Below are 23,503 nucleotides of genomic sequence, written 5' to 3'. Positions count from 1 at the left end.
CTTTTGCTGTGTATTTTCATCACAAATATAGAAAATTGACAGCTTAATAGAGAAAGGAGAAAACCTCTACCTGGGACATGCAAGTACTTCAAAGTCTTAGAGCTTATAGTGTACATGGTGCTATGTGAAGCATCTGTACATGGATAAAAGAAATGCTTGACCTTGAGGAATACATGCATGTCAGCAGCGTACATGGGAAATGGGTGGAAAATACTGGACACTGTCAAAGCCTAGACGAAAGAGAGGAAAGTACTTAGCTCACCTTAGGGATAAAGTACACATTTCTAAGATGAGTAGACTTCTGAAATAAAGTTTAAAAGATGACTGAAAGTGAGCTGAGAGGGATGGGGCAATATGCTTTGGATAAAATGAACAACTTGAACCAGGTTTGAATGCTGAACAAGATGAATGAAAAAGAAACCATAAAATAGGAATACAGTGGTTTGTTGGAAGCCTATTCTACATCCCCCTGGGACTTCATTCCATCATCACGTGTTGTGGGTTCTGGATAGTGTTACAAAGCAGTCTAGGCAGACATCCTCAATTTCACTGCAACTTTTCTTTTGTATTTATAAGGATCTCTAGTCACACATAAAACTGTATTGATGTACAGGAAGCTCTCAGGCATATCTCGCTTTATTTTTATGAGAAGGTAATGTCCACAGTTCTAATTTTGATAAGAACCTTGATTTATTTGGCACCTATGCATTGGGAGACTGAGCAAAATGATCTTTAGATCATCTCCATCTCAGTTGGTGATAACTGTATCCTTTCAACTACTTAGACTGAAATCAGCCTTGACTCCTCTCACTCAAATCCCATATCCAGTTCATCATTACATCATTCTAAATCTATCTTCAAAATATATTCAGAATCTAATAATCCAATAATGTCTTTACATCCCCTCCTACAACTCCTACAAACACATCTGGATTACAGCAACAGTCTCCTCAGTGGTCTGACTATTTCCACAGGGATCTTGGGATCCTTCTCCACAAGGTATTCTCAATACAGCAGGCAGTGATCCCATTAAAACCTAAGGCATCAAGTCCCATGTCACTCAAAACTCTGCAATAATTCCTCATCTCTTTTAGTGGAAAAGCCATCGTTCTTACAATGAATGGCATGCTTCCCTGATTAGGCCTTCATCACCTCTCTGATCTCATCTAATACTTCCTGCCTCCCATGCTACACTTAAGCCATTGGCTTAAGTTGACTACATTGGCCTGCCTGGGCAGTAAGACCTTTTCCCAGCATCTGGAACATTCTTCCATACAGCCATATGGTTAACTCCATTAATTCGTTCAAGTCTGTCATCAGCTGTTACTTTTGCAAAGAACCTTTTCTGACCATTCTGTTAATGTATTTCTTAAGGGTACTTTTGAAATTTTATTTCTTATTGATACATAAGAGATGTACACACTTTTGGGGGTACATGTAATAATTTAATATATTCATATAATTTATAAAGATCATATCAGTTTAAATGGGATATGCATCATCTTAAACATCTGTTTTTCCTTTATGCTAGGACATTCAAATTATTCTCTTATAACTGTTTTGAAACATGCAATAGACTCTTAGAAACGATGGTCACCCTACTAATCTATCAAACACTAGGTGTTATTTCTTCTATCAGGCTGTATGTTTGTACCTTTTAATCTATTTAAAATAACTATGCTCCTCCCCCAGTACTCTGATCTCCTCACACTTATTTTCCCTATATGATATACTGCCTGCTAAGATAGTATATGATTTCTTTGTTTATTGTTCTTTTGTTTGTTTCTCCTTTTAGAGGTAAACTCTTCTCTATTGAGCAGGCACTCAGTAAAGAATATAGAACAACAAAAAAAGATAAAGTTTTCCACCATTAAAGAATTATCTAATTTATAAGAAGCAGCATGGGATATTGAACAAAATAAGCCCTAAATGAAGTGGCATTCCTGTTTTTTAGACCAGCCCGTGTTTCTTACTAACTGTACATGTTTAAGACCCAGTCATTTCACAATTCTGGATCTTAGTTTCCTCATGAGTAAAGTAAAATATTTTGATTAGGTTATCTACAAGATCTCTCTGTTTTTAAAATGTTACTGGCTCTTCTGTGATCTTGTTTAATAACATTGAGATACTTCCAAATCACTGTTATCTTATCATTGACAGCACCCATCATCACATTAATTTATTGAGTGCATCTGGATAATGAGTAGATTTCTGTCTTGGTAAAACGATAGCATTGTGGAATTCAAAGCCTTTGCAATGGTTCTTCAACAACTAAGATAAGTTATTTTTCTCCTTGTGAATTTGTCCACCATTTTATGACAGAATAAGAAGTTGCAGCAATAAATTCAGATATACACACATATGATTGTCCATGTCAATGTCAACAGATGGCATTTTGCCAGAGAGGGCAGCATTTTTATTCAAACCATCCACGTCACTCTATTTCTGACTGACAGGTAGACTGATGATTATCCTTTTCTGTTCTCCTAAATCCTGAGAACAATGCATGTATGATGGTAACACATAAATCACACAGAGGAAAAACCACATGAACAAACCAAACCAAAATAAATAGTAGCACATCCATAGCTTTGTCAATAGGTCCCTTGGAATTCCTGGCCCTTTCCTGAAGCCTGTTATTGTAATCGCAAGCCATCAAACTTGAAATCTAAGGAAATGCACTTTAATTTTTAAAACTGCCTAGTAGTGACAGCTCATGCTTATATAGCGCTATGAGCCAGAGACTATTCCAAACACTTTATGAACACCAACTCATTTGATCCTCACAAAAAGCCTCTGAGGAAAGTACAGTTATTGCCACCATTTCACAGATGAGAAAATCAGGGCACAGATAGTTCATAGTGTGCATGCTGTCACACAGCCGGAGACAGGGCTGGGACTTAAAGCCAGACAATCTGGTTCCAAAGTGTGTGCTCTTAATCACCATACTATCATGAAATAAAATTCTTTGCTGCCTGAAGTCTCTTAAATTCCATAATGTGAATTTTTTACATCGCATCAGACTTCGCAAATTATATGTTAAAATGTCCAAAATCATGTCTCAACAAAGTTTGTAATGACTAAAGTCTACATTGAATTCTTCCAAATTAAAATGTCAGTGATTTAAGACATGGTTTCAGATTCTTTTCTTCCTCCTCCACTCCCATAAGCAAGTTACCCTCAGTGTAACTTTTATTCCATAAACATACAAATGAGATACCTACTTCATATAAAATACAGGCTGAGTATCCCTTATCCAAAAGGCTTAGGGCCAGAAGTGTTTTGGATTTTGGAAGGTTTGCATTATAGTTACCACTGAGCATCTCCAATCTGAAAATCCAAAATCTAAAATGCTCCAACGAGCATTTCCATTGAACACCATGGTGATGCTCAGAAAGTTTTGGATTTTTGGAGCATTTCAGATTTCAAATTTTCATATTTGGGATGCTCAACATGTACACTGTTTGGTACTATACAGGTCATAAAAATGAGTTAGCTATAACTCTGGGCCTTAGGAAATGGTCAGTCTAGTATAAGCAATAAGAAAGTATCCAAATAAGAACACACAAATCTAACTGTGATAAAGCACAAGCAATAGGTTATGGGGGGTTGGAGGAGGTCTTCAAGAAGAGGGGTCCCATCATCTAATTTGGAGAGGTGAGTCTTGAGGCCTAAGTAGAATGTGGGAGAGGAGGGACTGTTTGAAGAGCACATTTATAGTAGAAAAAATAGAATGAGCAAAAACACGGAAGAGAAAAAATAATATTCAGAGTCGAGTTCTAGTTGGCCAAAACATGGTCCATCGAGATGAAGACTGGGGAAACAGCTGGAGTTAGGGGAGACAGCTGGAGTTAGGGAAGACAGGAAGTTTGGGGTTCTGCTGCAGGAGTGTCTTCAATATCACAAGAGAGTTTATGAGATACGTGCTTTGTAAATATTGGTGCTATGTTGTCCACAAGAAATGAAAACAAAAGTAATTTGTGCTTTATAAATCATAAGATTTCACAATAAATTTCAAAACAGATCCCATGAAGCCCACTGACGAATTTAGTAGTGCTCATACATTCAAAAAACAATTTCCAATTAGGTGCATGATCATGGTCTAAAGATTTGTAACTGGCTGGCCACGGTGGGTCACGGCTATAATCCCAGCACACTGGCAGGCCAAGGTGAGCAGATCACCTGAGATCAGGAGTTCAAGGCCAGCCTGGCCAACACGGTGAAACCCCGTCTCTAATAAAAACAAACAAAAAAAATTAGCCAGGCATGATAGTGCATGCCTGTAGCCCCAGCACTCGGGAGAATGAGGCAGGAGAATGGTTGAACCCAGGAGGTGGAGGTTGCAGCGAGCCAAGGGTACGCCACTGTACTCCAGCCTGGGCAACAGAGCAAGACTCCGTCTCAAAAAAAAAAAAGAAAAGAAAAGATTTATTATTGCCATTCTACATATTATGAAAGGAGGAACAAGTGAACAAATAAAACATCTAGGAATTAAACTCAGCTCCCTAAATCTGCCCTATAAATCCAAGGACCATCAGAACCAAGTAGTTACTCTTCCTCTTCATTTGTGATTCACCTCTCATCCTTGAACTCTGTTGATCCAGAACAGAGCAAGAGTGACATATAAGCAAAATATGTCACCAAAACATGTCATCAAAATGTATGCATTTCCTCAAGGAGAGAATCTCACTCAGAGAGATTTTATCCTTTATACAAATGTTTAATATAAATGTTTAACCTGATTAAAATTTGCCTTTTAAACCTGCAGGAGACCAAAACTGTACATCAGAAGTGCAGAAAAAATGTTTCAATTAACATACACTGGTTGCAAAGTGACCTGGTAGCTGAAAGCCTAGAAGAGATGAAAATGTCAACATTTTCTGGCTCTATGTGGTCTCTGGCAAGAAGGTTAACATCTTCGGGCTTGTTTCTCTGTGATAAAATAAGAGATTTGGTTCAAAGTGTCTCTAAGATGGCTTAAAGCTCTGTAATTCTAATTTTGATTATGCAATAACCCAACACACAATCAGAACATACATAGGTCTGGGTTATTTAGCAAAAGAGCTAGAATCCCTAATACAACTCAATATGTCCTAATGAAATAACAAGAGTCAACAAAGTTATAACATAACCCAACTATGTCCTAAAGACATTACAGTATTCAACATTGTGAAGATCCTATATTCAATAAATCCCATTTAAAATGACAGCAGTCACTAGTATTGTAAGTTATTACAAGATTTCAATCCAAAATAGATAAAAAAGTTTCAAGGTGACAAATCATCAGCTATTCAGAAAACTCAGCAATCTTGAAGAATGAATTTTGCAAGGATTTTGAGAATCCTTGTATTGATCCCACTGATTACATGTATAGTTTACTAAATAGGCAGGGGCTATGTAGCTTATTGACTATGTGTACCACAGGTTCCATAGTTCAGATCAATTAAGATTATAAGGATCATATTCATGCAAGACTAAAGTTACTGGTCAGGGGTTAATTTAGATGTCTCCCTGTTATCGTGGAAGTAGGAAGATTTAAAAAACTGAAGTAATTATTTTACATATTTTTGTTTGTTTTTGATGTCAACTGAAGCCTTTATAGATTACATGACATTATTTTTTCTCTTCGTTTTGAAGAATCATAGGAGTTGCTTGATGGGAAAAACTGTGAAATTCAGCTTGCTTTAAAGATTATAGTAAAAAGAGATCAGAGTAGTAACCCTGAACTCTGCCACTAATCATTCTTAAGATTTGCTTTGTAGGCAGTACTTAGCATCATGTAACAATCAATGGTTACTGATTCCTTTTGCTCCCAGAAGAGCAAGCAATTATGACCCAGGAAGCTCTACCAAGGGATTACAAACAAATGCTAACAAGAGTTCAATTCTACTATCCTTAGATCATTCCATTTATGTGTGGAGCTTTTATTGCTGTGACACCAACATATTTCATAAAACAATTACTTCCTGTTACTTAGCAAAGGAAGAGGCAACACTGAAAGTCATCAGGCTAATCATGGTCGAGACTGTGGTTAAGGTCTCATTCACTCTCTCCCACTAACCATCCAGTGAGAAACCACAGGTCTGGGCCATCTACTCTATAACCTCTGATGCTTTAGGACACTGGCTTCAGAGCAGGGTGGGAGAGAGAGGTGTGGAGCCATGTGCCCTGAGATCGCTGGAGAAGAAGGAATAGGTGGGGTATGAAAGAACAGAGGAAAGAGAAGAGTAACTGTGAATGGCAAGTATGAAAGAAACAAAGGGAGGGAAAAGGAAGGTAAACGGGGGAGATAAAATTATATTACATTGTACACCAATACAGGTAACACAGTTAGGAACTGGAAGATATAGGGTCTTCTGCTTGCCTATGAATTAAGTTTCTTCCTAATGGCAACTACCATTGTCTTCAGTGTTGCTCTCATCTTTCTTCCAAATGCATAGGCATATATGTACATTTGGTTTAATTTTAAATCAATAACTTTTAAAATAAAATAAATTATGAAGATTTTTAAATTTGATAATTACATGCATATTAAATTCTGTGCTAACTCTGGCTTCAAAGAGAGTTCATGAATTTCTCCTTTGGCTGGCAGACCACCACCTCATGAAATGCAACTTGAACACTAAGTGCCTATCACTGAAAATCACAGTAAATCGAGTCTTGTCCTATCATGTCTCTGACGAAAAATTTTAAATGTTTTACCTGAGGAAGTGTTCCATTTTATTTCACCAAGTTTTATTGGGTCCATCAGCTTATTTCCATTGTACAGTCAGAAGACTTATACCCAGGCAAAATATACTCTAGATTGTTATCAAATATTTTATGCTTCGAAGGGGCTGCCTCATTGCTCCAGTATTGATGTAGAGTTCAATTTCTGCAGCAAATGTATTACACTTGAGTGAATAACAATCAAGATGAACAAAGCATAGAAGTTCTCACATATTTCTAGTTCTACTTGAAAGAATAAATAAAAATACATATATTATGCCCACTACTATACATTTTTGTAAATGGCAAGCTCTTACAAACTTATATCTGTCTGTTAGAAAAACCATAAGGTATACAACAAAAATACCAAAATCCCTTAAGTGTGTATATCTAGAACAGCACTGGCTTCTTCCCTTTTTTTAGGATTGTGGCCAATAATCCAGCTAATAAGATTTCATTTTAAGTTACTTGCAATAGAATCTCCAATATATACTTAAGGTCCAATTATTTTCTACTTTTAAAACATTTTTTTTCTCTTTTACTCCAGCAGTTAGGCATAGGGCTAGAAGTTTTTTTGTCCACCCCTCCCAAACCTATTAATAAACAACCTGTTTGTCCAAATTTAAAGATATTTTTATCTGCTCATTTTATTGTCAAATAATTTTCCCCTTTACTTAGAATATCATGTGTATGAATTATATGTATGTGTATACACACACATAGATACACATACATGTATTACATTCAAAGAATTTCTACATTTGATTTGGCTCATATAAAATTATTTGATGTATATTTTTCCATGGTTTTTGTCAAATGCTGAAAACAACTCATAGACGTTAATTCCTATCTTTTGAGATCAGGAAATCCCAGTTTGGAACAATAAAAAGAGTAAGGTGAACATAATCTTAGGATTCACGGTATTTCTAGCCAAGTTCTTCCCTTGCACCACATCTAAACTGTATAGATTGTTTTCCGTTGTCCCAATCTTTCCAAAGACAGTACTTACTTGACAAACACAATTTTACATACCATGCAGTCTTTTCCTCTCTCAAAAGTAACTCCTTATCGCTTTCCCTGTAATGAAGTCCCTCATGCAGTGATTTTTGGACATTACTCAAAAAGGAATAATCTATGTAACTCAAAAAGTAATAATCTATGTATTCTAACCAATTTTTATAAGGGAAAAATACTCCTTTTATGACACTGGGCTCAAGAAATTAGTAAAGTCCTACAGACCATTTTAAGGCATAACAGATTAATTCACTGGCAAAGAACCCCTACAATTTATTTCTAGAAATGTTAGCACTTGTGAATATATGCATACATGAACCCTGATAGAAAAGGCAAAGAAGGAATTCAATATATTCTTAAGCTCTGTTTTCTTTAGGTACAGTAACCACTTTTGTCCTTATCACAATCTCTTGAGAGTTTTAGATGTTAACATCCCCATTTGTTCGGATGTAAAACTAAATCTCAAGTGAAGTGATTTCCTCAAAGTCACACAGCATGCGAGAGGTAGAGCTGGTATTTGATCTCGAGTTTCTAGTATAATTCCTACTTTAGCATGATGTATCATCAACTCTTCACTTCCTTCAAAGTTTTTCATAAGGTTCCCCTAAAACTCCAAAACGTATTCTCCAGACATTGTTACCAAACTACTGTCAAGATCAAAGGAGAAAAAGAACAAAGTGAGGCAGGGAGTTAAAATAGAATGAGGGAGAAAACTGATACTGGTTTTGTATTTTTTATGTCTCAGGCCTAGGACTCGGAGTTTTCCAAAACCTCATTTAATCTCCTAACAGCCCCAAGACACGTATATTATTATTATTATCACATTTAAATGAGGAAACAGATTTAACGTGATGGTCTAACTTGCTCAAGGCCATGAAGAGGGACAAGTAGGATTGAAATTCAAGTCTACCCACTGGAAAGCTAACACCCTGAGACAATAAACTGAGAGAACCAGAGTTGTAAGAGACTTCAGAAGTAAATATAGTTAATAATCTGCTAGGAACATAAATCTCCCTCAACAGTGTCACTGCTTGAATACTTTTAGCACTAAGGAACTAATTTCTTTCCAAGTATGTAACACATTTCAGTTGGGATAACGTTGATCATTAAAACATTTTCCCATATATTATATTGTTGGGAGACAGATGTCCAGCCTCCGGAGGGGTGTCTTATACATATCAATATCATAAAGGTAAAATTATTTTTTTTTTGAGGCAGAGTCTGACTCTGTCACCCAAGCTGGAGTGCAGTGGCATGATCTCGGCTCACTGCAACCTCCGCCTCCCAGGTTGAAGTGATTCTCCTTCCTCAGCCTCCCGAGTAGCTGGGATTATAGGCATGAACCCCCACCCCTGGCTAATTTTTGTATTTTTAGTAGAGACAGGGTTTCACCATGTTGGCCAGGCTGGTCTGCAACTGCTGACCTCAGGTGATCCTCCCACCTTGGCCTCCCAAAGTGCTGGGATTACAGGCATAAGCCACCGCACCTGGCCAAAATTCTCTTCTCTAAAGAAGACATCTACTATAGGGTGATAAAAGTTTCACTAATTAGTATTTAAACAATAAATGGGAAAATCAAATCTTAAATTATGATAACATAACATATGCTACTTGAATAAATGCTAAAAACAGTTTTGAGAAGAAAAGCAAGTGTAGCAAAGGTAAGGATGACTTCAGTTTTAGTCTCAGCACTGCCACTGATTGGTTGTAGTGACACTGGGCAAGTCACTTCACTTTTCCAGACCTGCCTTTTCTCACTTAGGAAGTGACACAAATAATCTCTAAAAATGTTCAGCATATAAAATTCTATGATTATAAGACATTAGTTATATTATTCAGAAACACCCTTTGAATGTCTACACACACACACACACACACACACACACACGATAAAATTCACTGCAGTAAAGATTACAATCAGCTTTCAGATGATGAGGATTAACTTCACTCATTGCTAGTCAATCACTCTTCATGTGAATAGTATATGAACTCATGTCTTTATTCAGTTTAAGAACTGAACAACTTAATGGCAGATTCTAGTCTTTGTCCGTAACAGTGAAATGAAAAACCCTTGGGAATATTTTAATACTCTTGATGTTATGCAAGCCAAAAGAATACATAAAAATATGACCAAAATATAGAAACAAAAATATTTACAGCTACCAACTCTCTAGAATCTGAAAATAATCTTAGAATCTTTATGTACATGCTAGAAGAATTATGTATATATTTTTCATCTTAAGAGGATGCTCCTAAAGGGCCAGACAGATCACACTTTTCTCACTACCCCAATAGTTTGATTAAATAGTGCTGTATGGTGAATCACCCCTGGCTACTCAGCCTGTTGGTAGCAGAGGTGGGATTGCTGTCACTTAAAGGACATTGCTGGGCAAGTGTTCAGTATTCGGTAGATGGAGAAGAGAAACGTATTAAGAAAAGACAGGAGTGGAAGTCAAGAGGTGAATAACATGACGGTAAAGAAGAAATGCTGAATAAAGAGGGTATATGTATAAGAAAGCAAGAAATATCTCAAATTACATTATGCAATTAGATTCTTAAAATCCACTAGAACATAAGCTCCCTGAGGGCAGGCACTCTACTGTTTTCCACTGCCATATAACCGGTCTAGAACAGAGTCTGGCACAGAGTAGGCACTTAGCATACATTCACTGAATGAAAAAACAAACAAACAAACAAAAAAGAGGAAAAATAGAAGAAAAACAAAGCATTTATGTAGAGCAAAAGTAATAAAAGTAGAAACATGAGCATAAAAGTAGATGGAATGTAGTTAATGCTGTAGTAGAACGTTCAATGGACTCTGTGGACAAGTTATATTCCTGGTTCTCAGGGGCATCTAAACAAGTCATAACTTTTTATGCTTTGGTTTTTCAATCTATAAAATACCTCTTCCTTCATGCTTTAAAAGGATACTATGAAGAGTTGTTAAAAGGAAGAGGGAAGGAGGAAGAACACAGATGTATGGTTTGGAACATCGTTTTCTGGGAATACAGAAATGCTGATGTCCAAAAACAGAAAAACTGGAATCAAGCACACTAAAGAAAAAAAGAGGAAAAGATCAAGAAGAAGGTTAAAATTTGATATAATTATGTCATTAAGAAACTGGTATATTGGTCATTGGCTAGAGATTTTTTTTTGTATGTTTGTAATATATGAAAGTGTCATTCAGCATTAAAATGCAATAAATAAAGTTTCAATAAAGACAGTTGAAATTATTTTGATATGATGCAATGAAATACTGACCTATAAAGCCAAAATGACATAATTATAAAAATAAAAAAGAGTCAATATATAATTGGGAAGGTAGTAAGGAAAGGGGAGAAGAAGACTGAGTTGGGTATCACAAAGGAATAGAGAGGAGAAAACAAAATGGGTTATGAAGAAAATAAGTGAGCCATAGAGCAATCTGCTGTATATGAGGGAAGAACGCACTAGGCAACCCATGCTGTTTTCAGAAGCAAGCTGAAAAACGTATGGATGATCAAATAAAAAGGGAAAAGACCACCACGACTGAAAATTTAATAAGAGCAAAACAGGAAGGCGAGAAGAAAATTTAATTTTAGTGATACGCACTAAACACACACCTGAACAGTGGTCCCACCTAAAGTACTTCCCTAATTCTCAATCTGATGCTACATTAGTCTCTAGCTCCAACTCTCTACAATAAGGATACAATGATAGAAGAAAACAGTAGAGAGAGAGAGAGTGTGTGTTTAAATTCTCAGAGACAGACACATTTTCTAAAACTTTGGATTTTGCCACATTTTTCAGAGTTTAGTATATTCTAATAAAAGAATTTCACTAGGCATTTCTGAGCCTGGGTTTCTTCATTGGTAAATTTATGAAATTATTCAGTTCCAATAGAAGATCTTTCAGTCCCTTCCAGTTTTTAACATTTCAGGCTGTAATCGGCTATGATTAAAGTGGGGAGAAGTTATTTAAAATCACTGTTCTGAAATACCTACAAATATAGTTACCAAGAACTAGAAGAAGGATCCATTAGAATTTAAATGAATGGCACTTTTAAATAGAAGGAAAGAAATCCTATGGTATATCCAACTCATCATGTTGATCTTTTGCAAATGGTTACTGATTCTTATTGTCACTGCGGTAACAATGGTTTGTCATACAATCCCATAATAAGACTTAGGACAAAGCAAAACAAAGTTGGCCCAAGATGAAAATACCAACACATTCTTGCATCCCAGAATCTGTTGTCAAGCAGGGAGGATCTCATATCCAGAAAACATTTTCTTTCAAGGTGGTACCATCATTTCCTGGCTATAATTTAATTAATCAGCTCTTTTTATGATAATCTAAGTTTGCAATCTCCCAACAGTCAGGGCAGGAAAAATTTTAAAGCCCAGACAAAGAAAACAAATGAATAGTGCAAGTATTATGTGACTCATTGAGAAGTAAAAACTTAATTAGTATCATGACAATATAATCATTGTGGTAGTGGGAAACAATTAACCACATTTAGAGATACTTTAGAATAAAAATATATACTTATATACTTTCATTCCAATTCTGCATTGGACTTCTTAAGATCTACATGAATGCATAGATTAATATCATGAAAATATGAAATATTACTTTATGAAAGAAATATCCATTTTAGAAAATGCGACATAGCCACTATACCTTAAGGCAATTTAAAATGTCATATTTTGCCTTTTATTATAACAAAGACAAAGAATGTTGTAATTTAACAAGAGTAAGTGAGGGAGTAACTCTAGTATTTATAAAATAAAACTCTAATACTAGTAGGTAGATTGGTTTGGGGAGCAACGCTGCAGACACAATTACTGGGATTGTCTCTCTTCTACTCTCTCAGGCTCCAGGATAAAGAATAATCAATTAGCCCTCAACAGTCTATGACCTTGAAGGCTACAGCTCTGTGCATAATGTGCTGAATATGCTGAGACAGAAAAAAAAATGGAAAAGGGAGAATAAAGTCCTAAAACCACTGAAGAGCATGTTTCATATATGATAATGTCATTTTCAAATATAAGCCATGACAGCTTAGTTTATGTCAAAAACATGCACGGTAAAAGGAATGCCCCAGTTCTTTCTGTGACTGAACAATACTTTCTTAGTTGAAAAATACAATCCCTTTGTAAGCTTTTTTTTTTTTTTTTTTTTGCTTTCCATTAATTAGTGGTTACAACCTTTTTAAACAACAACAAAAACAACCACTTACAAGTCTCTAAAAACAAAGCTGCCTGGACCAATCCCTTTCAAACACTACTCTTCCCCCAATACCCCCCTCCCTCAAAAAAAAAAGTAGGCTCACAATTTTTAGAATAGAAGACTTGATTTTTTTTTTAAGGAACTAGTCCAAAAAATTAACAGAGTTTCCTTATAGGTTTTAAAGTGTTAACCAACTAACTGTCTACCCCTAACTTTTCAGGAGAAAACTACTTCCCAGACTGCTTCTCTAGGCTTATCTCCGATGCACTTCAAAACGCTGCAGCTGTGCATCTGGTCAAACTGGCCACAATGATGCTTTTAGGCAGCAGTAAATCTTTCCCATTTATTGCAGATGCCACAATATCAATGCCCTGGCTTGGAGAAAAAAAACTGATAAGGAATATGTAATCTACTAAAACACTTAGTAGAAACATTTACTTTACAAAATAATTTATCAAAACTTCACAACATACTTTCTGACATGGTCTTAGATCAGGAAAATGTGTTGGATGTTTCTTTGTTTTCTTGATTTCCTCAGATGACAAAATTATAGAATTTAGTTGAAGTGTTTATCAAAGGGCATTTTTTTCTTTCTCTGGACAATGAAACCTGTTCAAGCAGATTTCAATTAAAGACTTAAGTTTAAAATGATCAAGTAATCTTGTCCTACTGGTGAATTTCACTTCTCTTTGCAGGATCCGTACTTGCTTTTTATAGCCTGTCATTTCATCTGGGTATTATTTCCCGGTCACTTTGCCAGGTGGGAAGAGGCAGCAAAGGCAGTGATGTCTGTCAGACTTTTAATGATGCTTCAGGGATTTGATAAAGATACAAAGCAGCGTCTGCATGAAGGAGGTTTTCCCTAATTGCACCTAGAAAACAAGACTCTTTTTCTTTTTCTTTAAATCTTTGCCACTGAATCTGGTGTGTGTGAAATGATCGGGAGTTACAAGCACAAATCAAGTTTTTCCGTGTTTCTATAGCATGCTGCACTACTTCACACTGAACATGATGTCTGGAAAAGGTATTCTTTATTCTTCATTACTGTCCAGAGGAAAAACAAGAGGCATTTCGTCAGAGAAATTGTCAACTCTCTTTTAACCCTAAGAGCTTTCATGCAATTTATTAAGAACCAAATTTTCTGATCTTGTACTTTTCTACTAAGTAAATATTCCTCATGGTAAAAAGTGATAGGAGATAGAGACAACAAAAATAAACTAGAAACATTTTTAGAAGGCTATAGAAAACTCCTCCCTTCTCTATTGATATTTAGAACAGTCATGCTTTCATTCCTGTCAACTTTCCACTCTAAAGCTATTGCAATTACCCAATGCAAACAGGAATGTATTGTTTTTAAGAGCGTGGGCTCTCTTCACATCACAGGTTATTAAACTGGGCTGCTGCAATCTGCCAGACTAAGATGACACACGTCAAAAAAAAAAAAAAAAAAAAAAGATGTACCTCACTAATGGATCTTGTATTTTTTAATGACTGCCAAGGAAGCTATTTAAACATTTGATTATACAAGACAAAACTAATTTGGGAAAATCCTTCATGCAGAATCCTACTGTGTCCTGGACAAAATAAAGCTGCCACTAATAAGTGCTCACTAACTGAAAGTACCACCTGGGCAGGACAGCAGTCATCTCAAGCTAGTGAGAGGCTAGCACCGTAAATGTCTTAAGACTTGCTGCAACCTCAGAAAGAACCAATTAAGATACAAAAGTAGGGAGAAGTGGTTAGGGAACAGGAAAGAGAGAGAGACAACAGGCAGCTTGGGGTCGCTGAGAGGTAGAGGGTAACAGAAAGGTGACAGGAAATCTATGATGGGGAAGAGAAAGACACAAAATAATACTCACTGGTATATGAAAGTCACATTTCTATAAAACATAAGAGATGGCCTGATGTTTTAATTTTAAAATGTGTTAGAAATAAATTGAATTTAACTTAAATTCAAGCATGACTTGCAGATGCTGAAGTTTTGCATTCCCGGTACCAGATTGAGCAATGTGGCTAGAGAGAACTGCTGCTACAACACTGGTTCAGACCCGGAGTTTGCAAGATCATTTTACTCGGCCCTTCAATGCCATCCCAAGCATCTCAAACACAGGCTTTGCTTAAACAAAACCAGGCAACCAAAATGCAAGAAGAAAGGGAAATGCCCTTTGGGGACCTCAAATCCACCCCTTTCCTTTATTCATCATCATCATCATCATCTCTCTCTCTCTCTACTTACAAAGTTTGGGAGCAGTTTGGAGATTAGTTTCTGTTGTTTGTGGCTGAGTTGCTGACTTGGGCGTTCTCACCTCAGGGTTCCGCGTGGGTGAAGGGAAGGGTGGCGCAGTGGACGGCAAGAAAGAAAAGGCAAAAATACGATTCTTCGGTGTCGGTGCTGCTGATGGTTCAAAGGAGACAACAGCCTTGTCACCTTGCACTGTAACTTGAACCTCACTTTCAGATTGAGCCCTAGAGACAGGTGAAGTGTATGCCTCAGACGACACCCACACAGCTGAGGCAGCAGATGGGTCCAGAGAAATAATAGGGTCCTGGCCTAACCCCCCAGGGTCAAGGTGAGTAGGAGAGTCATATTCAAAGATCTTGTCCACAAATACCCACTTGAGGCCGGCGATGCAGAGGCAGAGGCTGACCAGGCAAGCCAGGATGGGGACAATGCAGATTTTCTCTGAGTTGAGGCAACCTCTCAGGCGCTCAGCTTCTAGGCACGCACAGCAGGGAACGGCCAGGCCCACGAGTCCAGGGGTTCTCCCATCTTCAGTCTGGGGCTCTGGCATGTCTTCTGCTGCCGGAAGCCCATCAAGAGATGGGTCTGCACTCAGCTGAGTGGAGGGGCTGGAGGACCTCTCGGCGGCGACCTCAGACATGTCTGGGGAATAAATCTCCATCGGCTCACCTCCAGAAGAAGGCCTGGCCGCTCTCACGGTCCATTACCACGCAGAGGCCCCCCCAACCAAATGATACAGCATCTTACAGGGGGAAATCGATAAATCGTCCAAGTCCAAGGCCATTATTAAAATCAAGAAGAGTTCAGAAAGATGCAAGGGGGGAAGAAAAGCTCCTAGCAACTACAAAATCAAAGTATATCGTAATAATTCTTTAAGCTGCTGTTTCTGGGCCACTTTTCTAGTTCTTTTAAACGCTACTCCAAACCATCCCGGGCTCGTCAAGAGGACAGGGACCAAAATAGATCGACGGAGCTGCCGGCTGGTTAATTAAGTAAACCAGTAGCCCAAACTGAAAGGCATGTTTCTCACCTCGAGCATCTGAAGCTGGTGTCTGCTCAGATGAAGAAAACAACTGTCATGCAGGAGAAGTAAAAGCAGAAGGAGGACCAGCGGCGGCGGCGGCGGCGGCAGCAGCGGCGGCGGCAGGAGAGGCAGTAGTGACAATAGCAACAGCATCCTGTTGTGTTAACGCGACGACGGCTGAAAGGGGCTGAATCATTACAGAGCAGCAGGTGCCTGCCCTCGGAGCATCACTGCAAACAGGATCAGAGGGCTCCGGAGGCAAGAGTGCAGCCAGGAGGGGCGGTCACTCCCTTCCCCGCCCTGCCTCCACCCCACCCCCGACTACTCCTCTTTGTCCTTCTTGAGTGCTCATTCACTTTCTTCCTCTGCGGCTCTTCTCTGCTTCAGTCTCTTTCTCTTTCTTTACCTTCTTCATCCAAGCCTGTCCTCTCTCTCTCCTCTCTCTTTCCTCCCCCTCTCCCAACCCCCACTCCCCACTCTCTATCCACACTCTAGATCTGCAGGCTGGTCTGAGTAAAATCAGTATCCCCAGCCACACAGGACTGCCAGTGACTTCCTATTTTATCCAATTAGAAGGAATAAAGGCCATCAAATCAAAGAGAAGCAGGCAGGCATCAGTTAAGCCTAGTCCCCATGGCCCCCACCCGTTTTCCTCCTTTTTCTTTCTTTCTCTACAAATCTGTCCCAGTCTTCTTCCACCCCCACCTTGCCGGCTCTTTCCTTCACCCACTGTTGGGTCAGAAAAAGCCAGCGATCGATGCTAGCAATCTAACAAAGCTGGGATGGGGATGGGGGTGGTGGTGTAGGTGGGACCTTATGGGTTGGACCTGAGGCTTGGTGAAGTCTGCTATCTGATTCCTCCCTGGAGAGGTAAGCTTTTCAACAGCAATTTCTTCCTGCCTGCTGCTGAGAGATAGCATTCCTTCCCTAGCCCTCTAATAAGTTTCGTTCACTAAGAGGACTGTTATTACCTGATTTTCAACCAACAGTTTGAACATTTTTTTCCTAACCATGGACAGCTCTGCCTTTAGCTGTTTTTGCAATGACTGTGTAAGACTTTGTCATGCCCAGGGAGAAATGCTGAGTACAGGCTGGAGGAAGGGAGTGCTAGGGGAGGGGTTGGCAGCCCATATATCCCCTGCTGTGGTCCCCTTTGAATTTCCATTTATTCTATCTCACCCAAAGAAGACTAGACTAATGTCAAGCTAATAGGAAGCACCAGTAAGCAACAGAGTTATGATGCGAGCAAAGCTACCACTTCATTTTTAGATTAGCCTTTCACGGTGACTCCACACTGCAGACGTTTGAATTCCCTGGCACTGTAATATATACCACATGTCCTCAGCTATCACTGCACTGAAAGTACTAAGAAGAGTTTTCTATGAGACCATGCCTTTTGGGTTAGATTTCAGGAGTTCAGTAGTTTCTATGCTGACTGTTTTTTTCTTTTAAAACAACAGTCATTAAAACACTAGAAGAAATGCACTGTTCTTAATACAGACCACAGGCTTCCCCAAGCACTGTGCTGCACATCACTGCACACAATATGCATCTGAACCTGTAATCCACACTTACTGTGACTGGACATCTAAACGGTTTCCAAGGAACCATTTTGTTCACTTATGTCAATAGGAGTCTGTAAAACTCTCTCTAAATCTATACTACATAGCCATCATATGAGTTCCTGAAGCAGTAAAATTTAGAATTCAAGTCCTGAGAAAATCCGCTTTAAGCACACTATATTTTGTAGGGCACAATCTCCACTACTTTGAGGTATGTTTCAGCTTTAAACGGCAGGAGATAAAATATTATCACTTCTTCCTTCAGGATGAAATTAGTCCATAATTATACATGATTTAAAGGGTCTTAACATCTTAAACTGTGTTTGCAGTACTATAACTAACAACAACAAAAGCCTGTGCCAATTTGCATAATTGTAACCATGACTATGACAAGTTTATGAGCAACATGAGTTATCCTTAAGTTCATCTCCCTATAATCTGCATTTATATACCAGTAAATGGTGTTTAAAAATAATTTCTATGCTTATTTTCTAGGTTTATTTGACTTTAAAGCAGTGAGAGCTCTCTTACAAAGATTCTAGCAAAGGACATACAATTTCACAGTGCAGAAAATGTCTATTGAAGCATTTAAAGCATTCAAATTGAAAGACAGTAAGATCTCAATGATCAATATTCATGTAAATATTCAGAAACAATATCAGCAGGTGTTTATGCTAAACTAGGGTAATTTATAATTTCTTCAAAAAGCACCCAGTTGAAATATATGGCACTGAATTCCCCAATTTTGACCTAAACCAAAACTATTATACTCAATACACTAGCGTTTCATCCAAGGCCAAGGTCAGCTAAATTTTAAAGACCAAAATGGGGTTCAGGTGGCCTCAAGTCAGACAGATAGGAGAAAATACCAAGCATGCTAACCCATAGTTTAGAAAAGTGGTCTTTAACTTACACCAATAGCAATTATTCACCTTACCTCAACCATTAAGAGCAAACATATTCGGCAGAAAAAAAAAAAGTTACTGGGCATTGCTCTAGCTGTTACACTGAAAATACCCAACACTTATAGAGAAAACCAACATTTTATACAAAGACTAGGACAACACATCAGAGAGAGAATCCTATGGACTGCCACAAGTACTCTTTGCCTTGGACTACATAAGCCAGACTTTGGGATGTGTCTGTTTTTCCCCCGGAAAGGCATTCCACCTTGGTGCTAAGACTAATCTGCAGCCAGCCAGCTTCCTATAACATTGTTTTTTTCCACAAAATTGGAAAATGAATGTAAATGGGGAAATGGAGAAGGATGGGAGGTAAAGAATAAAAGAATTCTCCATTAGTTCTACCCTTGGGACTAGGACCCAGAAGTTGCCTTTCTGCCTTCATCAAATCCTCTATAGCAATAAAAGACTGAGCAAGGAAAGTGTGCATGGGGTTAGAGGTCAGAATTTCCTTTGGATAAAACATGCATGTTTGTAGGAAAAACTGCAAGGATATATCATTTTAACCCTTTAAGCTCCACCCCAGTAGAGCCCAGGAACACCCCATTTCCATGTCCTCTTAGAAAAATAAACTAGACAATTTTTTACTACCTTTTTAAACCTTTTATCACCATCTCCCTCACAATAAAAAAAGCTACCTTTGTTGAGTTCCACCCAGGTGACAGGTACTCTGCTAGGTTCATAATATACATTATTTCTGATCTTCACTAATCCCATACAGTCCATATTTATCTTAATTTTTTTTTTTTTTAATTTCATTGGCCCAGGCAACTTAGGTAATTTTGCCATGGACACATAGCTATGTGGCCAAGATTTGAGTGTGTTCTGATTCATCCTATTTCTGCTAAAAAATACTGCTTGTGTTATTTCATCAAAAGGGTGCATTTGATTATATTATTGATTACATATCACTTCAAGGAGAGACTATGAGAACCAGAATATGTAACAATGAAATAGGAATTATTACCTTAATATAATTTGTAAACAAACTTAAAAGGATCTAGTTTCCAAAATAAGACTTCTACAATTTTGCCTAATAATTTTTAGAAATTGTTAGAATTAAGCATAGGCCATTTAAATACTATCTATTTGTCATTTAAATCAAATGAGCTCTTCCATGGTCTCATTCCAGGACTTTCCTTGGGAAGCGATTTCAGTTATGTATTGCTGTGAAACAAACCGCCCAGAAATAGCTTACAACAACCGCCATTTTATTCTGTAGGTTTACTGGGTTCAGCTGAGTGGTTCTTCTGCTTCATTTGACGTCAGCTGGTGCTGCAGGTGAGGTGCAACTAGGTGGAAACATTCAAGATGGCTCCCACACATGATGACTGGCAGCTGCTGCTAGATGCCAGCCGGCACTGTGAAATGGTGCACCAACCTGTGGCCTCTCCTTGTGGCTTGAGCTTCCCACAGCATGGTGGCCAGGTTGTGAGAGAAAGCACCCCAAGAAGAAGAAAACACAAGCTGCCAGTTCTCTTAAAAGTCTGTGCCTGAAAGCAGAACAAACTATTTCCACCGCATCCTATTGGTTAAGAAGTCACCGTGCCAGCCCAGACTCAAGGACAGAAGAAATAAATTTTGAGGGAGAAAGTGGCAAAGATTTTGCAGCCACAATTAATCTGCCATAGAGGATGAGGAAGTAAATGCTAGTATGCCAACCTGGATCAAGAAGAGACACGGTAATATAGAATGGGATTTGGCAGAATAAAGTAAAATATACTTGTATTTCTGATCCACTTTCATAATATTTCAGCTTCCTTCTAAGCTAGCTTCAATGAAGAAAAAAAACCCTGTAATATCATCAAATAAAAAATACTAGAATTCCTCTGCTACTTCAATTCAAGCTAGGCTATGAATTCAAGCTAGTCATTCTGCTTTACTTTTATTTACTTTATCATCAGAAAAATGTACGGTAGCTCCAACAGATGAAAGAGAATGATAAATGACATTTTGCTTTTGACCTTATTACTCACTTATTTTCTCTTTGACTTTTTTCCTGTATCTTGGTGATATAACTCTAAAAATATTATCTCCAAAATCTAAAAATATTATCACTGAAAAAGTTTATTTTTGCTCCTAAATTTTACAGCTGGCAAAAGAGTAGAATTTACTTCATGGTATCTAACATAAAATAAAAATGATGGTACCAGTCGTTTCATTTGGAGAGATCCCTACATACAAATGGCAATTATTTATTTATTTGCTGAAGAATTATGAAATCATAATTTTCACAAGAAAGCTCCATGCCCTAAAGTTGACTTTAAAAACTTGCAGCTTCTCTGGAGGATAAAGTACACCAATGGATCTATCGGCTTCCTCCACCTATCCAAAAAACATGCCCTCAGCTAGGTCTCAGCTCCTTGATGAAGCCCTTCCCATTTTTCCAAATCATAGACCCAGCATTTCTTAACTGTACCATTTATTGGGGTACATGTTCACAGTCATGTGTCATCATTTAATTACATCATGTATACAGGGCTGAAGAATGCAATTTCTTTGAAGGCAAACACTATCAGTATTTGATTGTCCCAAACTTAGAGCTGGGCTATCCATTCAATACATACATTTAGTTTGGTTTTACTTTTGATTGGGATTGCATTACATAGATTATGGGGTCTCTAATAAATCAGCAGGCTTTATTCATAGCCATCTATCTAAAATACCCTCTATACTCCTCTCCATTTTTTCAAGTCTTTTAATGGCCTATTCAGATACTTCCTTATCAAATTTTCTCTGATTGTTCCAAAATATGCCTTGAATTAATTTAGCCTGATCTAGTGAAACTCAACTACCACAGATCCTATCAGTGGAGGGAAAATTTGGAATATGCTAATATTTAACTATTTTTTCTTATCATTCCTCTCTCCCCAGCTAAACAGAAAAGTTCTCTGAGAGCAAACCAAATCCATGTGCTGTTTGATGTTCTTGTACATTATTTATGATGCAAAATAGGTGAGATGAATGAAACTCATTTTACCTTACTGGGCATGTCTTTTCTGCCCACTTTAAAGGTGAGTCAAGACTGATTATTCTTACCCAGTGAAAATGTTCTCAGAACAGACAATTTGACTTAATTTTAAGCATTACTTTGTGAGATGCTGTATCAAGTACTTGATATTGACTGTGCTCTGTGTTCTCATTCTGTAACACGATGAGCAATTTACTCTGGTACATTTTGTTTTTTATGAGTTTAGATCCTCTGTAACTGAAGATACAGTAAATGATCTCAAAGATGAGGATGTGAGAATTTCATACGGAAAGATATTTTAATTGCATATGATAGTTACAGTGAGTTTGCTTTACTTTGGGAGAACCTATTAATTTCTCACTCTCCATAAGTAAAATCATTAATTTTCTACAAACACAGTTTACTGGTCATTTTACAAGTTGCCCTTGCCCTTCTTTTAAAATTCCACTGGAGAAGTTTTGGAACTAGATGGAAGGGGTGGTTGCACAACAGTGCAATAAATGCAACTGAGTTGTTGACTTTCAAATGGTTAATTTTCCTGTGTGAATTTCAACTCAAGGGAAAATGAGACTTTGTTATGTGTCGGCTGCCCTTTCTTCTAGAAAGTATCAATAGGCAATATGGCACTGAATCTCAGGCAATTATTAACTATGAACTCTGAACTTAATACTAATTTATGTATATAAAAATATATTTATGTATATATATGTATATATTTAGAGACAGGGTTTCACTCTGTCTCCCAGGCTGGAGTGCAGTGGTGCAATCCTAGTCACTGCAGCCTTGATGTCCTGGGCTCAAGCAATCCTCCCACCTTAGCCTCTCAAGTAGCTGAGACTACAGTGCATGCCACCATGCCTGGCTAACTTATTTTTGAACTATTATTATTATTATTATTATTATTTTGTAGAGGCAGGGTCTCACTTTCATACCCAGGCTAAAATGCAATGGTGCAATCATAACACCATAGCCTCAAACTCCTGGCCTCAACAATCCTCTCACTTCAGCCTCCCAAAGTGCTGGTATTACAGTTGTGAGCCACCATGCCTGCCAATATGTATATTTTAAATAGGGAAATAGGATGGAGTTGAACAGTGAAAAATAATATTTTAGTATATAAAACAGGATAGAAAGATACGCCTTTGCTCATGTTCTCATAAGCCTTTTGAATTCAGTCTCAATGACATATCCATTTACTAGTTTCTCTGTGTGTGTGTGTGTGTGTGTGTGTGTGTATATGTGTGTGTGTGCGTCTGAGATCTTTGGGATGAAGGACTCCACTGGAAATAAGTGCCAAGGATGAGGGGCAAATAGCAGTCTTCCTGTATTATCTGTGTTTTCTTATCAAACGTGATAAACTCAACACCAGAATGTCAGCTCCATAAGGCCATGCACTTGTGTCTGCATCCACTGCTATATCCCCAGTACATAGAGCATGCCTGGCACACAGCAGACATTTGTTAAGCAAATGCATCCAAATGAAAACGACATAGAAGAGGGATGAATAAACTATGGGAAACATCTCTGAGACATGAGTTTTACCAGTGTGAGTAAATGCAAATAATGTTAAATTACTCTCTCTGTGTGTGTGTGTGTGTGTGTGACAAAAAGAAGAAAAAACAAAAGAAACATTATCTTTATGCAGACTAATCTGAGGTTATGTGGATGAATGGTCATTTCTAACATTTACTGGAGCAATATATGTTGGCTTAGCTACCTTGAGCAAATATCTTTGCTGTGTCTCATTAATATTCACTATTACAGTTACGTTCAGGGCATAGAGCAGCACAGCTCAGAGAGATTTTTCTG

The 23,503-nt window shown here is 37.8% G+C and overlaps 1 protein-coding gene across 1 annotated transcript in view; it reads right to left on the bottom strand.

The window, feature by feature from the left end:
* NRG1 (neuregulin 1) overlaps positions 1-16,614 on the bottom strand; it is a 97,571-nt gene extending 80,957 nt beyond the window's left edge. Inside the window, 1 exon segment of the mRNA NM_001131553.2 lies at positions 15,170-16,614. Coding sequence (NP_001125025.2) covers positions 15,170-15,836 — 667 coding nt within the window. The 5' untranslated portion in view covers positions 15,837-16,614.
* Between the last annotated feature and the right edge of the window lie 6,889 nt (positions 16,615-23,503).

Source organism: Pongo abelii, chromosome 7, assembly GCF_028885655.2.
Source record: "Pongo abelii isolate AG06213 chromosome 7, NHGRI_mPonAbe1-v2.0_pri, whole genome shotgun sequence".
Taxonomy (NCBI): domain Eukaryota; kingdom Metazoa; phylum Chordata; class Mammalia; order Primates; family Hominidae; genus Pongo; species Pongo abelii.
Note: the sequence above shows the minus strand (reverse complement) of the source record. Positions and strands in the feature narration are given on the sequence as shown.